Below are 18,100 nucleotides of genomic sequence, written 5' to 3'. Positions count from 1 at the left end.
GATGAGTCATCATTGGCCCTATACAGAGCTGTAGGATGTACAGCCTTCATCTGCTTCAGCATCATCACCGTTATCATTGTCCCGCTGCACCACAAGGTGAGAGAGCCATGATGTCCGTGATGCTATTCAGTAGAGATGAACGCGTCATCACAGTGCACCAAAACACTCGCGAGGCAATAGATTCACATTTACATTCGATCCCAAATGGATTCAATTCTTGGTTGAGTTCATCCTTAAACTACGCTCCCAGAAGCCTGTTGGGCAAAGCCTGGAGCCTTTCAGGCACCATTCCCAAAGACACCCTCACACCTGCCCCTGGCAAAGAACAGTATAACTATGCAACTATACCTCCCCCTCCTCCTCCTCCTCCTCCTCCTCTCTCTCTCTCTCCCTCCATGTCTCTCTTCTTTTTTCCCTCTTTCAGTTTTTAATTAAACAGAAGCAGAGTGCTGCAAAAATCTGCTACTAATTACACAGCCGCTGCCTCTCCCTCTCCCTCTCTCTTCTCTCTTTTTTCCCCTCTGCCTGTTTGTCTCTCTCTCTCTCTCTCTCTCTCTCTCTCTCTCTCTCTCTCTCTCTCTCTCTCTCTCTCTCTCTCTCTCTCTCTCTCTCTCTCTCTCTCTCTCTCTCTCTCTCTCTCTCTCTCTCTCGCTTCTCCCTGCACTTCTTCCTTCTCATCTGAGCTGGTCTGGAGCTCAGCCAACAGCCTGTGGAATCACTTACCAGCTATAGCAACAGGGATGGAGCAGTTATACGTATGCGCACAACTACCTACAAACACGCACACACGCGCGCGCACACACACACACAATGCACACACACACACACCACACAATGCACACACACACACACACACACACAATGCACACAAATGCACACACATTGAACTGTAATTCACACTAAAGGTTAAGCGCAATCCATTGTATGTCAACATACTGAGGCGCAAATCCATATGTTCCATGCTGTTTTAATGCATTTACATGTAATATGGGTGCGCGTGCATGTGTGCGCGCGCGTGTCTATAAGTATGTCAGTGTGTGACAGGCACAAGGCTGATCAGCTCCCTAACGAGAGAGAGGACCGACCATATTTCACATTGACACAAACACAATCCTAACATCTGTATCTACGGCGCCAGATCCCCCCCCCCCCATCGCTCTCTCCCTCTGATGAAGAGCATTTGTCTGCCTCCGTTTTCCTTGCATCTCTGCCTCCACGCTTCTCCCTCAGTCCCATCGCTCTCGCTCACCCTTCCTCCATCACTTTCCATCGTCTGATTCGCCTTCCCCGTTTCCCCTCTCCATCTCTCAGTAATCTGGCGTCAGGACAGGTGATCAGGTGTGGTCGGTTGGGCGAGATAGAAACAGAACGAGGCAGAGCGAGAGAGAGAGAGAGAGAGAGAGAGAGAGAGAGAGAGAGAGAGAGAGAGAGAGAGAGAGAGAGAGAGAGAGAGAGAGAGAGAGAGAGAGAGAGAGAGAGAGAGAGAGAGAGAGAGAGAAACACACAGGTAGAGATAGAGAGAATAAGAGCGAGAAAAAGGGGGCTGAGTGTGGCAAATCAAACAAGCCAGAGGACTGACAACCCCACCCTTCGCTCTCTCTTTTCATCTCCTCTCCTGCACCTCTTCATCTCCTCTCCTCTGTCTACCTCTCTCTGTTTTATCATGTGATGCAGTCTCTCCGTTTCTGTCTTACTGGCCCCCCCCACTATCCCCCTCCATCTTTAGCTTAACAGAGAGTGCTCTTATTTAAGCTTGGCTGGGGGTGGTATCGTGGTAATTTACCCGTAGGTATTCCAATCCATCACACAGACAACACACACACACACACACACACACACACACACACACACACACACACACACACACACACACACACACACACACACACACACACACACACACACACACACACCGCACCCATGCATCACCTGAGTCTGCAGGGAGCGTAGCCCTGCAAGTGTTGGAGCAAGAGGTAAGTTGGGGGGGGGGGGGCAAGACTGAGTCAGTGAGAAGAGCGGGGGCAAAGGAGGGACCTAGGGGGAGACAGAGACAGAAACGGAGAGGGCAAGAGAGCGAGAGAGATGTTAGAGATAACACAAATTGAAACACAAAGATGGGAAAGATGGACAGCTTCGGAATCGCATCCACAGTGAAAAGACACAATAAGCATTGAGCCGCGGCGGACGGAGCAGGGAGTGATAAGAGAAGAAGAGAGGCAGCAAAGTGCTGAGATGGAGGGAGCAGATAGAGGGGTGCAGCTTTAGCCGCTGTGGCTGGACAGCAGGAGTGGGCGGGACACCGAAGCCCCCCTCTGTTGCCATCAAGCCTCTGTCACCATCTGGACGCCATTTTAAAACCATCAGCTCTGGCTCCCCATGTAAACAAGGGCGCGACCCTAAACATGCTCCCCTCGCTAAATGGGCTCTTTCTGGCAGCAGCAGCGCCAAAATGGCTGACTTGTAGGGTGGGAAAGATTTTTAATAGCGCCAGAATGGCACGCCGAGAGGAACAGATACTCTGTAATGAATTCCGGTGACGTCTCTGATATGCTAAGGTGTTATTTATCCAACGTCTTGGGGTTCGCACGTGTCAGGTCTTGTCTGTACGTTACATTTGCTCCCGTCCTGTGTTCAAATGATGGAGAGGGGCACGATGAGAAGGTCAGCTGACCTATCACAGTTGAAATGGTTTACCATTGTGCCCTTAAATTGGGGATACATTGGCTGTATTTTTTTTAATTTGACCTAATCATCAATGATGTTTCACATTTTGTTGGTGGTTCTGCAAACCGGATCTCATCTGAAACTCTCAGTTCTGAAACCCGAAGGGGTGTTTTGGCGGCCTTTAATATACAAAACACCAGTACAACGAAAACAATTTAGGTTTTCAAAGGAAGATGCAATTCTGATCTTAGTGCAGGTTCATGTGGCACGACAGTCACTTCTATGTAAATGCTCATTAGTGTGGCCGACCCATTAAGAATGGCGTTAATTGGCGCTGAGATTAACAAACGAGGATTAAGAATGGCAGATTATTAAGAATTAGGGTGTGTTTACATGGGTGGAGGCGAAAGATAGAGAGATAGTCTCTGACAGTGAAAAACAGAGGGAGGATGTCAGAGGCAAGTTTGTATTCCATCAGGGAATTGGGTGTGTGTGTGTGTGTGGGTGTGTGTTGTGTGTGTGTCATACAGAAAGAGAGACAGCTGATGATCTGATAGAGTCCGCAAACGCACATAGATATATACTAAATACGCGCGCACACACACACACACACACACACAAACACACACACACACACACACACTCACATGTGCGTGGACACACACACATACAGACACACACATGCACACGCACGCGCACACGCGCGCACACGCACGTACACACACACCATTGCAGAAGTATGATAATGACATGGAAATGATATGGTAATGATATGGTAATCTGGTAACATTATTCTAACCACCGGAGACTGGGAGGGAGAAGAACCTGCCACAAGATGCGCGCGCGCACTCTCTCTCTCTCTCTCACACACACACACACACACACACACACACACACACACACACACACACACACACACACACCGGGGTAAGGTGAAATTGATGAACTGACAAAGTGAATGACTAAGGGGAGCTAGGCTAGTGAGAAGAAAGAGGTGTGCTTTTACTGTCAAAATATTTACGCTGGGAGTGAGTGTCTCTGGTTTACTGCAAACACGGGTATTTCAACAGGCTAAGAGCAGGGGAAACGGTAACCTAAAGCCCTGAGAAGCACGCTGCAACACATCCCAGCACTTTTAAATGTAACACAGTGACACAATACAACGAAATGTATCCTTTAAACGCCATAGAAAACAAGTCAGAAGTTAACTAGTAAGTATACAGAACCAAAGCCCCCCAAATGGGGGGTACACCTAGATGTAACTGTGCCTGCAGGGATTGGTTTACAGTACAGCGTTGAGACCCATGGAGCTTTGACTCCACGGCCCACAACTTCATACAATGAGTACAATATCGCCATCCTCTGGTCAAACCACCATACTACAAAGAAGCTTTTTTTTAATATAAATCTGGTGTGGCGAGCTAAACATAATGACAGAGGTAGCTGAAGAGGTTGGGTGGCGGAAGGATTATTATAAAATATGACATGGCTGGGAGATGACTGTGTGCGTGGGGAGGGTCCATGAGCGATCACAGAGAGATTCATATCCTCTGATTTTGGCTGAATTCTTGTCTGAATCATCGTATTTGAAATCAAACACGGGTTGCGTCATTATACGCGTGACATACTAATAACACCTATCACGCTCGAAAATCTTCAATATTTGAAAAAAATAAAACGTCATTTTTAATTTAGCGATCTTGTGGTCGAGGGCAAGGAGGATGGGTGGATGGAAGGGCAAAGTGGGACAAACACAAATATAAATACGCAAAAAAGAGACCGTTTTGAGCATCCTCCAAGAGGCAAACCACTGTGTTCAGACTGTTTCCCAACGCCCTCTCTCCTCTGTCCCTTCCTGCCTCGCTGTCTGTCAGCGTCCAACTAGCGGCTCTTCTTTAAGTGGCTGTGATTGACAGCTGGGCTATATCCATGCAATTTCACTAGGCGCACGTTCCTATTCCCCGCTGGTGCCTTCATCCGCCGGTCAAATTAACCTTCAGTGCCAACGGGAGGGGGCCCTGCATGGGCCAATCAGCAGGTGATTAGGCCGGGGGTGGGAGGGGTGAGGGGGGTCACCGCGATGGGGCCATCGCAAGCCTGATTGGTTTCAATCAGCGGCTAGCCGCAAGGACAGCTGGGAGCTGAGCCGCACCGAGCGTTAATCAACGCATCCCACAGTGCAGCATGAACAGTCACCGCAAACACACACAAGCCCGCATTGATGTTGGTTTACACACACACACATCTGTGTGGGTGTGTACACACACACACTGCAAGGCATGGGAAGCAGAAATGAACAGTCAACACCTCCAGAGATAAACAGAAAATCCAGTAACGGAAAGCCAGAGAGGAAGAGTGGCTGTGAGGGGGGAACAGACTCATGCAGAACCAAGCCGCAGGATCTCACAGTAAATTTAATAGCTAATTGCGTTAGATGTGTTGATATGACCACTGGCGGATCTGATAGGGACCCGTGACATTAGTTAGTGATGCTCCGTATTACAAACCACCGCCGCACATCTTCTGGGATGATTACTAAAAACAGGAAAGCTCCAAATTATTTCTGCTATGCCTGATGTCACGCTAGCTCTTGTTTGCAACTCAATATAATGCCAAAGTTGACCAGTCACTTATATGATGAGATGGGAAGAGTCCCCTATAGTGTATTTTTTCATCTCCCCGCAAAGGGTTATTAGTGGGAAAGGAAAGACTTGTTTCCTGACCGGCACAGATATGAACAATGTCTAATGAAACATCTGGGTGTGTTTGATGAAAAGTATTTTGGGTGTAGTTTATGAGCAACTTCTGGTAGATTAACTAGTTGTGGAAACAACCACAGGGGCTTGTCCTGTATAAAGGGATCCTTGTGAAATGTGTTTCAGGAAATGAGACTCATCAGCTCCAGAGAGATATCACTGTTCATTCGCTTCCCACCTTTCTGCTTCCTGTCGTTTATCTGGCATAGTTTTTGCATCTGGATCTTTCACATCTCTCAAACATGCCACACACAGCCTCTGTTCACTTTTCCCTGCCAGTCTCAGTTAGACTTTTCATCCTGACTTCAGGCATCTGACCACACCGGGCCACATTAGCTGACAAGCCTCCGTGCTCGAAGGTCACGCGGAGTCAGCTTCGTGATCGGATCAGCCACGCCACCTCGCCAGGTGGACAAGTTAGCGTCGTGTTCAAAAATCTGAACAGTAGCAACCAGGTACAGTGGCGCCTGCATAACATGGAGTTGAATGGAGGGGCCCCAGGAGAGGCCGGTGATATTTGGGTCTGACCCTTAATTTGTTTTTTAAAACCTGAAGGGATTTTCCACAATACAACTGCAGCTTACCAAGTTGCATGATCAAGAGGAGGACAAATAATTTGTTAAAGCAATGTAAATAACGATTAGAATATAAAACAATAAGAATCTTGCTTGAAGTCAGACAGAATGGACAACATTGTGCGCCAGGCATCTTAACTGTCACCCTCATTACTGTATGGTAATTATGGTATGTGCAGACGGACACAAGGGCCTATGATTATAAGGTCTGTGGTAAAGAATTGCAGGAATGCTGATCTGAGACTAATATAATTTGGGAAGTGTGACCTAACCACTGAATAAAATGTATGTCTGTCTGTCTGTGGAGGCCACCCCCCTGTGTGGGCCCTGCTGCCATTACAAAAACGTCAAACAAGGAAAAGGAGGATAATCTTCCACATACCTAGTGCCATTTTGAGGGTTACTTATTTTAACGACAGGAACTCAAAAAACCGATCTGAATCAAGAGATGCATATTACTGTCAGGTGTGGATGCGCTGAATCAGGAATCAGGAACAATTTGTCATTTTATTTCATGCACTTGCACACACGAAATGAAACGAAACGTCATTGGAAATGAAACATCGTTTAGCCCCAGCCCACAGCGGTGTAACACAAAAACAAAAAGCACAAAAACCCCACACATATCCAAACACTACAAGACCTACAAGAACAAATATCTTCCCACACCGGGACTGGGTGAGGCCACTGCAAATGTGAATTCGCGCCACCATCTTCCCGCACCGGAAACGGGAATCCCGTTTCAGTTGGTGCATGTCAGTGTCAGAAGGCATATTCCCCTCTGTGTCTCCCTTTTTATAAGGGATGGATGTTTTCGGCAGCACACCTCACAACAGGAAAGTGCGGTGCAGTTTTACGCACAACAACATTGAATTCCTCGAGTATGACATTGGTTTATTATAGTGAACATGACAAAAAGTTACAGGAATAAATAAATATGTTTATATGAAGCTCTCACAGAATAATCCGAATGCAGGTTTTATTTAGCGGTTTGTCCTTTTCCAATTGGATCATCGTATCTTATATTACAACATTTGACATTTGAATAATTCATATATTATCATGGCATCCATCACGGTAAGCTTGAGCATCTCTTTAACTGTTTTTACTCTTACTATGCATAATAATGTGGTCACTGGGATGCTCAGTGAGCCTTGGGTTCGAGTCTGGGGAAATGCAGACTGATGGCATCCTGGCCGGGTTTTGGTCTGGCAGTGATGCTGATGTTGATAGCTGTGTCTATGATGCAGCGCCTGTTAAGGAGGGGAATTGAAAGTTTTGGTTTTTATGTCTTGATGCATGCTCAATAATCCAGGTAAAAAAATCAAAGCAGGTTGAATCAGTTCATCTGGATACAACGTTCACTGACAGATGTGAAATGATGATGAAACGTATCTGTCAATAAGTGTTGGATCCAAATGAACTCATTCAACCTTCTTTGATTTTGGTTTTTACCTTTGTCACCGAAGGAAAAGCTCTTAATGTCTTGCTGGAATGCATGCTTGGTGTTTTCTTCCTGCTTGAACAGAATTATGTAACACTTTGGGAGGAAGTGACAAAACAGGATGCCGTATGCTGAGATGAGGATGACGATCATCTTCACTGCTGGAAGGTACCGGCCTTTGATGTTGACATGAACTGGGCCAAAGATAATCCAACAGAGAAAGTAGATAAGCATACCAAAGGTAATGAACTTGGCCTCGTTGAAACTGTGTGGCAATTTTCTGCCTTTAAATGCAAAAACCAAGCCAATGAGAGCCAGCAGGCCGATGTAGCTCAGCATTGCTCTGTATGCACCAAGCGACCCTTCATCACACTTGATCACAAGCTCTTTGTCATTCAGTTTCTCCAACTTGGGACTTGGAGACCTGAACACCATCCAAAAGACACAGATGACCACCTGCAGCAACATACACACTGCAATGGTGACATAGGGATTGTAGAGCCTCTTCATGAGCCCGTGTACTCTGGGCTTAAACTCAAAAGCCAAGATAATCTTAAAAGATTTGACCAGGATACAGGACACACACAGGGTGAAGCTGAGGGCAAACAGTACCTGCTGTGCTTGGCACTTCTCCCTGGTGGGTATACCACCAAACAAGACCACACTCACAAAGGTGCCCAAGAGGGAAAGAAGAAGAAGGAGCGAGATGGGGCGGACAGATGCCCGCACAACAGGGGTGTTCCAGTAAGTTATGAAGAGGATCCCAATAACCAATGTGAGCAGTACCCCCAGGGCAGCTACTGCCAGCAGGAGATCGCAGTAGAAATCCTTCCAATCTAAGTACACAGTTTTCTTTTTAGTGCAATCGGCGCTGCCGATCACGGAATAATGACTATCAGTGGCACAACGATGACACTCTGCAGCATCTGGAAACAGACAAAGAATGGTCACAAACAACACTCAGATAGATGGTCATATTAAATGGTCTGTCTGAGCTGATACACACCTGTGACATTGGAAAAGTGGTTCTCGGGGCAGGCAATACACTCATAGCAGCAGAAAAACTCGTCCAGTATTACTTTCTTCCTGTAGCCTGGAATACAGCTATTAGAGCACTGGGAAAACACGTCTCCCTGGAAACACAGAGTCTCTTTGTGAGACAATATCTTAACACAGTTGACTGTAGTTTGGAAGAGCATGCTCAGAATGGGCAAAGAATGAGGCAGATTGAGATTGGATGAAACCCTTGCATTTGAAATACACACCAGCTTGTATGAAGGTGCATGGAATAAAGATGCCTGGCACAGTAGAGGATGAGTAAAAATAAATAAAAGACAATGAAAGGGTAGGACAGTTAATCGAAGAAGTTTAGCGAGAGAGAAAACAGTGACAAAATGAAAGTCATTACCATGAATCGGTAAGCATGTCTTGCTCTCTGTAAGGTGAAAGATAGGTTTTTGTCCTTGATACTGTAATGAGCAATGATGTCGTACATGTGGGGGGAAATCTGCTGCCACAGGGTGACATCATATCCTGTGTTCAAGTCACCCCTTTTGTCGAATTTGTAGCTATGGCCATCCATGTAGAACGTGGCTGCTCTTAGGGCTACCCCCAACTGAAAGTACAAAACTTTATAACTTGATATGCACTCAATATGTCACCATGTGAATAAGAAATCATATTTCTATGACTTAAGTATGTCATGTCATGTTCTTGTGTGTGTTCACCTCCAACGGCTGCAGTTTTTTTCTTGTCTTACAATCCCTACCGGCACAAAGGTCTGCCACAGCTTGAGCAATAGCTTTAACAGCCAACTCAATACTGAACACAGTATACGGGGATGTGTTCTGTTTTGGTAGCTCATTGGCTGAGTTACCGGGTTTGTCTCTGTTTGCCACTCTGGAAGTGTGGTTAAGTTTAAAACCCGATGCTGAACTGGCCTTTTCTCCAACTTTGAGCTCTACATTTTGCCGAACCTCATCCCTCTCTGTTTTTCCATATGATCCTGTAGGAACCTATGCAGGAAACTGTTGTTCTTGTGGTGGTCAGGGTATACATTAAGATTGCTGAGGTACTGCAGGAACCTGGACACATTTCCAGACTGGAAAGTGATACCGATGATGGTTCCCACATCACTTAGGGTCCAGTTCTGTAACACATGATGAGATTCTGACCAGGTCTCACTTGCCACCCACACTTTCCCCCTGCCTCCCGGATGGCGGAGAAGACTACTGAAAAGTAACTTCATATGACCAGGCCTGGCGAAGGACACGATGACCTTAACATTGGTATTCTTGATAATTTTTTTAACTGTTGCATTGATTTGGTCCATGAGTTGGTTGTCGCCCAGAATGTCAGTAAGGACAGAGGTAAAAGCTAGGCAGATCTTGTTTTGTGTGGCATGATGCTGAAAGCGGTGAACGGCATAGTGGCCATAGTCACCATCTGTAGTCACCACACCAACCCACGTCCATTTATGTACTTTGAGTATCTGGACAATGGCTTGTGCCTGATGATCATCCTCTGCCACTGTGCGCATAAAATTTGGGAAGCGGTTCTTGTCACTTAGGGTCCCAGAGGTTGACCCATAACTTATCTGTAAAGAATGAAGAAACCTAAGTGAGACTACTTCTATACACACATGACAGATCATTGCATTTATTGTGCCAAGCAAGGGCAAATTTACATTTTAGAGATACTCACCTAGAGAAGATTTGATTGCAGCTTTTATAGGTGCATTTCCACATACTAACTATATCTGTCATCAAACAGAATTTAGCAGCTTTGTTTAAACCAAGAGAGGACCTCTAAACTCAGTCATACCTGAGGGATGTGCTCCATGTTGAGTTGCCTAGCAACAGCTATGGATATCTCTGAGTAGTAACCACCGATGACAGCCATGACAGGTGGGGAGGGGGATTCTCGGCCATCCATACTCCCATACCCACCTAAGGATTAGCACTGACTTTGTCAGACATTTTCTTGATTGTGGGACAACTGGCACACTTCTTATGCCATTTATTTCATCAGCAACAACAAAAAAACTTTGATTTTTGAATATAAAAGTGTTACATATATATATATATATATTATCCAGTGATTCAAGTAAATTCTTTATAAAGTAAAGAATTTACTTGTATCACTGGATTATTTTGCTCATTTGTTGAGCACTTTTCCTACCTTTGAGTGTTTCTTTTAACAAAGTTTATATATATATATATGTATATATATATATCATGCATCATGATATATGCATCATGTACTCATCAGCTGCCAAGTTAGCTAAGAAAAGTTAGATAGCCAACTTGGCAGCTGATGAGTGCATGACACACGAAACAGGCTTGCACTGCTATGAATTAAAGTTTTTTTCCTACATCTAATGTGTGTGTATATATATATATATATATATATATATATACACACACACACACACACACACACACACACACACACACACACACACACACACACTGAAAAAGAACTGTGTTTGGTTTTTTTGTATAGACATTGTATGAAATAAAGGAGAAAAAAAGGCAAGAGCCTCAAGACTTCTTAAAGCCCAGGGTTCACTTCAAGCATGAAAGAGAAGTTCTGAGCTATCAGTGCTAATGTGAAGTATGTTACTGTGTTCATGTAATTTGATTTAAGCACTGCCATAAACACCAAGGAACACAACAAGAAGCTGTTCAACTTGACGAATGGCAGAAAAGAAACCACTTTAAGTGAACGAGAACAGGAACAGCACAGGATCTGAAATGGAGGACTGTAGCATTAGATAGCAGGAAACACAGAGGAGTACTGTTATAGAGGTTGAAACCAACAGGAACCTGCAGGCAGATCCTATCAGAGGGGAGTAGCACTTGATACGGAGCAAGCAAATTTATTTCACAGCATGCAGCATGCATTTGAGAAATAAAAGAGCAGATGAGCAACAAACTAAGCAAGACTAGTATTTACCTTAAATTGGTAATCAGTTCCTTGCATTTCAATAGAGTAACTGAGACACTGAGGAAATGTCTACACTGAACACCTGTCCCAATATTAACAGGTGGAACAAGACATCCGAGTGGCACTGGTTAGTAACAGTAAGATAGTCTAGTGTTAATATTATTGTGGCCAAATTAACCTCCTATTTTTTTCGAGAGAGAGAGTTGTAAGAGAAACTATGAAGATAGCTATGTGAATTGTCACAGTTGTTAATTGTTACATAAATAATTGAGAATAATGGCATGTGATTTTATTACAGTCAGTTTGACTTCCATAAAAATGCTGATGAGTGTTGCACACACCGAATGAGAATTTGAAGATAAAATGTTGCACAAATGTTGACTCTTACTTTTCCACTTTTTTTCTGTTTTGGTAATCATTACATATTCAATCCATATGCCATGATTAATGTTGTCAGAAATTAATTTCAGACATCCCAAAAGGGTGTTTTCAGTAGGCAACTGGCAATTTATGCACATCTGTCCAGACCAGACAGATTACTGATTCAGTAACTTGGTTACTCACGTTTCTGGCTATGACATTCTCTACTGTCCATGAAGGACAGAGTCTGCTCCAAGGCAATGGCAACATCAGAGCAGGAGTCCAGGATGTGATACCTCAGTGTGAGGTTCCCCAACTCGGACCTCCTGTTTATGTCCTCCACAGCCTGCACCAAAACCAGAGACTGAACAACCCAAGCGGGGTTGAACCTATCAGAGACCCCCCCACCACCACCCCCCCACACACATACACACACACACACACACACACACACACACCAGGGTGTCTGTCATCAATCACAAATCACTCATTCATAAAACATAATAGCATACATGTGTTTGGAGTAAAACATTACCTGTTACATGGCCTTTCCCCTCTGACTTGTTCATTGATATCAACACCCCCATGAATTGGGAACAGTCCCCCAATAATAATGTCACCAGAGGCCGTTGCAGCTTCCCTAATACCGCTGACATCATAAAGCTGTCTGAATGAAACCAAGGCAAAGACGTAGACATTTAAACTGAGAAAGCATCTCATCTCTTTCATTGTTTCTTCTTGTTTTCGTAGTCTATTTGAGTCGGTAGATGTTCTTGTCATGTATCTACTTCAAAACAACGCATTTGTTTTAACGCCTTCCCCAAAGGAAACAAGCCTGCTCTTTCTCTTACTCTCTATCTAGGATCGAACGCTTGCAAATGACAGAGCCCTGCGAACTTTATCTTTATATGCTCCCATTTCCTGCATCATTTGCATGATGTCACCTGAAATCCACCATCTGGAATGGAGGAATACTGTTTCATTTCCTTGATGATTATTGGACTATAAGAATGATTCCCATTTTGCCCCTGCCACCCTCGGAAAGATAACCCAAGTGAGCACAAGCTCTATTCTACCTCATTAACATCAAAAGAAAATGAGAAAAGTTGTTTTTGGCGGGTGAAAAATAACCGCACTGGAAATCTGAAGGTACCTGCATATGCATATGGTCTGCATATGCATATGCAGACCATATGCAGACCATATGCAGACCTACTTTTGCGCTCCACTCCATTTACTCTCCTCACTAAGCCTGTTGGTTTGCAGGAAGTGATCATTTAGCCACTTTTCATAACACCGGACAACGAAAATTTTGTTTTTGAACACTTAATGGTGTACTTTATGGATTTGGGGCTGCTGGCCACGAAAATCGCTTTAAATTTTTCCTATCACATACCGTTTTGTAGATACAACATATTTTTGTGATTTCCCGTCCTATTTTAATAATAATAATAATTATTATAATAATAATAATAATAAACTTTATTTGTATAGCACCCTTCATACATAAAATGCAGCTCAAAGTGCTTTACATTAAAACAAGGGAAACAATAAAACTCAACAACAATACAGATAAAATCAGTTAAAAGTAATAAAACACAGACCTAGGCAAAAAACCTAAAACAAGGCAAGATATAAAACCACAGTACAAGATAAAAAATAAGAGTCAAAGAAATAAAACGGAATTAATTAAAAGCAAGAGCATAAACATGGGTCTTGAGCCGATTCTTAAAACTATCTATGGAGGTTGCTTCTCTTATTTGTTGGGGGAGTCCATTCCAAGCCGTCGGTGCATAAAAACAAAATGCTGCTTCGCCATACTTTTTGTAGTTCATTCTCGGGACACTGAGCAGGCCAGCACCAGAGGACCTCAGAGAGCAGCTCGGAACATAATCAGATAAGCAGTCAAACAGGTATGAGGGTGCTAAACCATGTAGAGCTTTAAACGCAAGTACAATTTTAAAATTAATCCTCAATGCTACAGGAAGCCAGTGTAAATATGCTAAAACTGGGGTAATGTGATCTCTCATCCTGGTCTACTAATATATTGTCTACTAATATATTGCCCAAATGCAAGCTGTTTTGGTCAGTCCAAGCATGCCTGGGCATGCACTCAGTGGAGGTGCTATGCAAGTGTTATAAGACAACATTTGCATGCCTGCATGCTTAGACAGGTTAGATGCTGGCTGACAGGCAATAAAAGCTGCTCACATTTACAGATGCTGTTTGGACACATGTTGATGAACATGTTCTTCAGGCAGTAGCCTAGTGAATATACGTAACAATAGGATTTATTGTCTTCAGGGAGATTTAATACAGCAGAAATGTCTCGTCAATGTTGCAACAGTTGCGATACATTCTGTCACATCTGTGGTGAGTATACATTTAAGGCTCAAAGATGCACCATGACCACACTTATTATTATTAATAATAATGATAATAATTTTATTTATATAGCACTTTTCTAAAACAATGTTACAAAATGCTTCACAAAAAAAAAAGTTTATGAGCTCTACTTAGGATGTAAAATTGGTGACCAAGAGAAACCCTGGGCTCCTCACATTTGTTGTGCAGCATGTGCAGTCAACCTGAGAGCCTGGCTCAGAGGTACTCGGAAGTCAATGCCGTTTGCAGTCCCAATGATATGAGAACAGAAGGATCATGTGACGGACTGTTACTTCTGTCTGACCAATGTATCTGGCTTCTTTTCTAAAAATAAGAAATCCGTTGAATACCCAAATCTGCCTTCAGCCATGAGACCAGTGCCACATGATGACAGTTTGCCAGTACCGAAGCCACCAGAGACATGGAGCCTAGATGAGGCAGATGAAGATGCCACAATGCATGAACCAGATGTGGAAAATGATGTCGAATGCTTTATGCCTGGTTATCCTCATCTGGAACACAGCCAGAATTAAATGACCTCTTCAGGAACTTAGATTGGCCAAAAGCTAAAGCAGAACGACTTGGTTCAAGATTGGAGGGATTGGGTTTGCTGTCACCAGGTACATTTTTATCTTTCGGAACCGTCATGAACATTTGAGAAACCTCTTGACACAGGACAAAAACCTCTGTTTCTGCACTGACATTGATGATTGATGGCTTTGGCTTTGGCTTGTGTGCATGACCCATGTGCATGTTTGTCTTTTTATAGATTCGTCAAAGTTAAGCCTGAAAGCTGTCCTGTTACACAATGGCAATGTCGACCCTTCAGTACCCATTGGCTATGCAGTACACATGAAAGAAACCTACAATAACATGGGACTGTTGTTGAAACACATAAAGCACAACAGTTACGACTGGAACATCTGTGGTGATCTAAAAGTACTGGCACTGCTACTAGAAATGCAGCTCGGATATACAAAGTACTGTTGTTTCCTTTGTGAATGGGATAGCTGTGCTAACGAGTCACATTATATTAAAAAGAACTGGCCGCTCTGTAAGCATTTCATTCCAGGGCAGAAAATAACCACTTGTCAACCCAACAAACATATTTCTGCCTCCTCTTCATATAAAACACACATTGATGAAAAAAATTGTGGAAGCAATGAACAAAGAAGGTAATGGGTTTCGCTATATGAGACAGATGTTTCCAAGAATAACTAATGCCAAAATTAAGGAAGGCATTTTTGTTGGGCCACAAATCAGACAGGTCATCAATGAAAGGGAGTCAGGAGATCTGCTAGAGGGGCCAGAGAAAATAGCATGGAAGGCATTTGAGGATGTTGTTGAGAATTGTCTTGGCAACTACAGAGCACCAAACTACATTGAGCTGATTGACAACATGCTTAAAGCATACAAAACCATGAAGTGCAACATGTCATTGAAAATTCATTTTCTGCATTCACACTTTGACTTCTTCCCTGCTGATCTTGGCGCAGTCAGTGACGAACATGGTGAAAGGTTTCACCAGGACATTGTCACCATGGAAAGGATGTATCAGGGCAACTGGAATCCATCAGTGCTGGCCAACTATTGTTGGACACTGACACAAGAGGCACCAGATGATGAGTACAAACGAAAATCAGCTACAAAACATTTTAAGCGCAGTTGAACTAACACAGTGTGCCAGCATCATTACACAATTAAACGTGTTGAATTCCATAAAAGTTATTTTAATGTTTTGTAGAAATTGCAGGAAAGTAGAGACAATTTCTCTCATTGACTACACGAACACGTATATCATTTATTCTCCCGTACAAAAACACCATCATCAACAACATCGCGCTGCTCCAACCAACCTCGTCTTCACTCCGCCCTCTCAACCCGGAAACCCTTTCTTAAAGGGCCCGTGTCTAGCAATTATGGTGAATTGTGCCCATATAGTCTGCTACATACCCCCCCCCAGAATTCATCATAATAAAAAAAAAGTCAACATGGAGGGTGACAGATGGCCCGGCCACAACGGCTTCGCCGAACAGGTGCAGAGGCCAGGGTGCCTACAGGAGGAGCCTTAAGGACCCTGTGGCGGCATGGGTGTAGGGTGGGTAGTGGAGGAACCTTAGGTGCCTTGTTGGGGGGTGGGGTCAGGGGCTAGGCAAGTCCAACAGGTTGGTCCAAGTCCAGATGAGCCGGTTTGAGGCGATCTACTGAAATGCACTCTGGCTTGTTGCCGACTTCCACAACAAAGTGCTTGTTTCCAGTCTTCAGGACACAGAACGGCCTGTTGTAGGAAGGCTGCGGTGGGCATCGTGGCGGATTAAAACATATTCTGCCATCTGCAGACTTGTGGGGATGTGAGACTGTGGGAAGCCATGTTGCGACGTGAGGACCAGTGTGAAAGCTCTGGCGTTACCAGGAGTGTGGTCTGTTGATGGGCTGCAGACCAGGGAGCTGTGGTGTTGGAGACGAAATCCCCTGGGACCCGCAGCGGCTGTCCATAAACCAGTTCAGTGGACGACAATTGGAGGTCCTCCTTAGAGGCGGTCCTGATGCCCAGCATGACCCACAGGAGCCTGTCGACCCAGCTGCTATCCTTGAGGCTGGCCCGAAGAGCGGCCTTCATAGAGCGATGAAACCGCTCACACAACCAATTGGCCTGCAGGTGGTACGCGGTTGTGCGGTGGAGCTTCACCCCTACGCTCTCTGTGACTGCGTTCCAGAGCTCAGACGCAAACTGTAAGACCCGGTCCGAGGAGGTCAGATGGGGTGCCGAACCGGGCGATCCAGGTCCCAATGAATGTCCGGGCTACGTCGGTGGATGTCGTTGATGAAAGTGGGACGGCTTCTGGCCATCGAGTGGTCCTGTCCACCATGGTGAGGAGGTGAGTAAAACTGTGGGAGGGGGGCAGGGGGCCCACTAGATCCACGTTTACATGGTCGAACCTCCTTTCAGGCACTGGGAACTGTGGCAGGGAGGCTCTGGTGTGGCAGTGCACTTTAGAGCGCTGACACTCCACGCAGGTGTCAGCCCAGTCTCACTTCTTTTTTAGCCCATGCCAGACAAACTTGGCTGCAATAGTCTTTGAGATGGCTTTTTGCCAGGGTGGGAGAGGCCATGGACAGTGTCGAAAACACACCACCTCCAGCCAGTGGGAATGATGGGCCGGGGCCGACCTGTGGAGACGTCGCACAGGAGCATGGTGTCAGCGTCGTCGAAAGCCACGTTCTCTAACTGTAGCCCTGTGACAGCCGTCCTGAAAGCCTGTACGCCCGGGTCGGCGGCCTGGTCAGCTGCCATGCTGGCATAGTCAAGACCCAAGTGGATGGCCCCCACAATGACTCTTGAGAGGCTGTCAGCGACGAGGCTGGTTTTGCCAGCAACATGCTGTACGTCCGTGGTGAACATCAGTGGTTTCTGGTCCACAAACACCATGAACTGGCGGGCCTCCAGCTGGGAACAGAAGTGTCAAACGGCAAGGTAGAGAGTGAGGAGCTCCCGACTGAAGGTGCTATACTTCTGTTCGCTGGGGCATAACTGTCATTTGAAGAAAGCGAGCGGCTGCCAGGCACTGTTCACCCACTGCTCGTGCACCACCCCGACTGCGTAGTCTGAAGAGTGTAGTAATGGCGATCGGAGCCTTGGGTGATGGGTGTGCCAGCATTGTTGTGTCAACCAGAGCAGCGTTAGTGTCCACAAACACCTTGTCCACAGTGTGTTTCGTGGACTTGCCTTTCATGGCCTTACACAGGAGTCACATGAGTTGAGCAGCTCGGGGGATAAAGCAGTGGTAAAAGTTCACCATGCCGAGGAACTCCTGTAGGGACTTGACTGTGAGCAGTCGTGGTAACTTCACGATGGCATCCATCTTTGACAGGAGGGGTACCGTCCTGTCTTTGGTGACTCGGTGTCCGAGGAAGTCGATGGTTGTCAGCCCAAACTGGTACTTGGCTGCATTGACGATCAGCCCGTG

General features: G+C 45.1%; 1 protein-coding gene across 1 annotated transcript in view; it reads right to left on the bottom strand.

Annotated features, from left to right (window-relative positions):
* Positions 1–17,866, bottom strand: part of LOC130124826 (G-protein coupled receptor family C group 6 member A-like) — a 21,741-nt gene extending 3,875 nt beyond the window's left edge. The window contains exons 1-8 of the mRNA XM_056294175.1: positions 17,711–17,866; positions 17,521–17,580; positions 11,952–12,093; positions 10,263–10,387; positions 9,455–10,035; positions 9,167–9,338; positions 8,446–8,572; positions 7,451–8,365 (exon numbers count right to left, since the gene is read on the bottom strand). Of these exons, the coding sequence (XP_056150150.1) occupies positions 7,451–8,365; positions 8,446–8,572; positions 9,167–9,338; positions 9,455–10,035; positions 10,263–10,387; positions 11,952–12,093; positions 17,521–17,580; positions 17,711–17,866 (2,278 nt within the window). The remainder of the gene's footprint in view (positions 1–7,450; positions 8,366–8,445; positions 8,573–9,166; positions 9,339–9,454; positions 10,036–10,262; positions 10,388–11,951; positions 12,094–17,520; positions 17,581–17,710) is intronic.
* Positions 17,867–18,100: the final 234 nt, after the last annotated feature.

Source organism: Lampris incognitus, chromosome 15, assembly GCF_029633865.1.
Source record: "Lampris incognitus isolate fLamInc1 chromosome 15, fLamInc1.hap2, whole genome shotgun sequence".
Lineage (NCBI taxonomy): Eukaryota > Metazoa > Chordata > Actinopteri > Lampriformes > Lampridae > Lampris > Lampris incognitus.
Note: the sequence above shows the minus strand (reverse complement) of the source record. Positions and strands in the feature narration are given on the sequence as shown.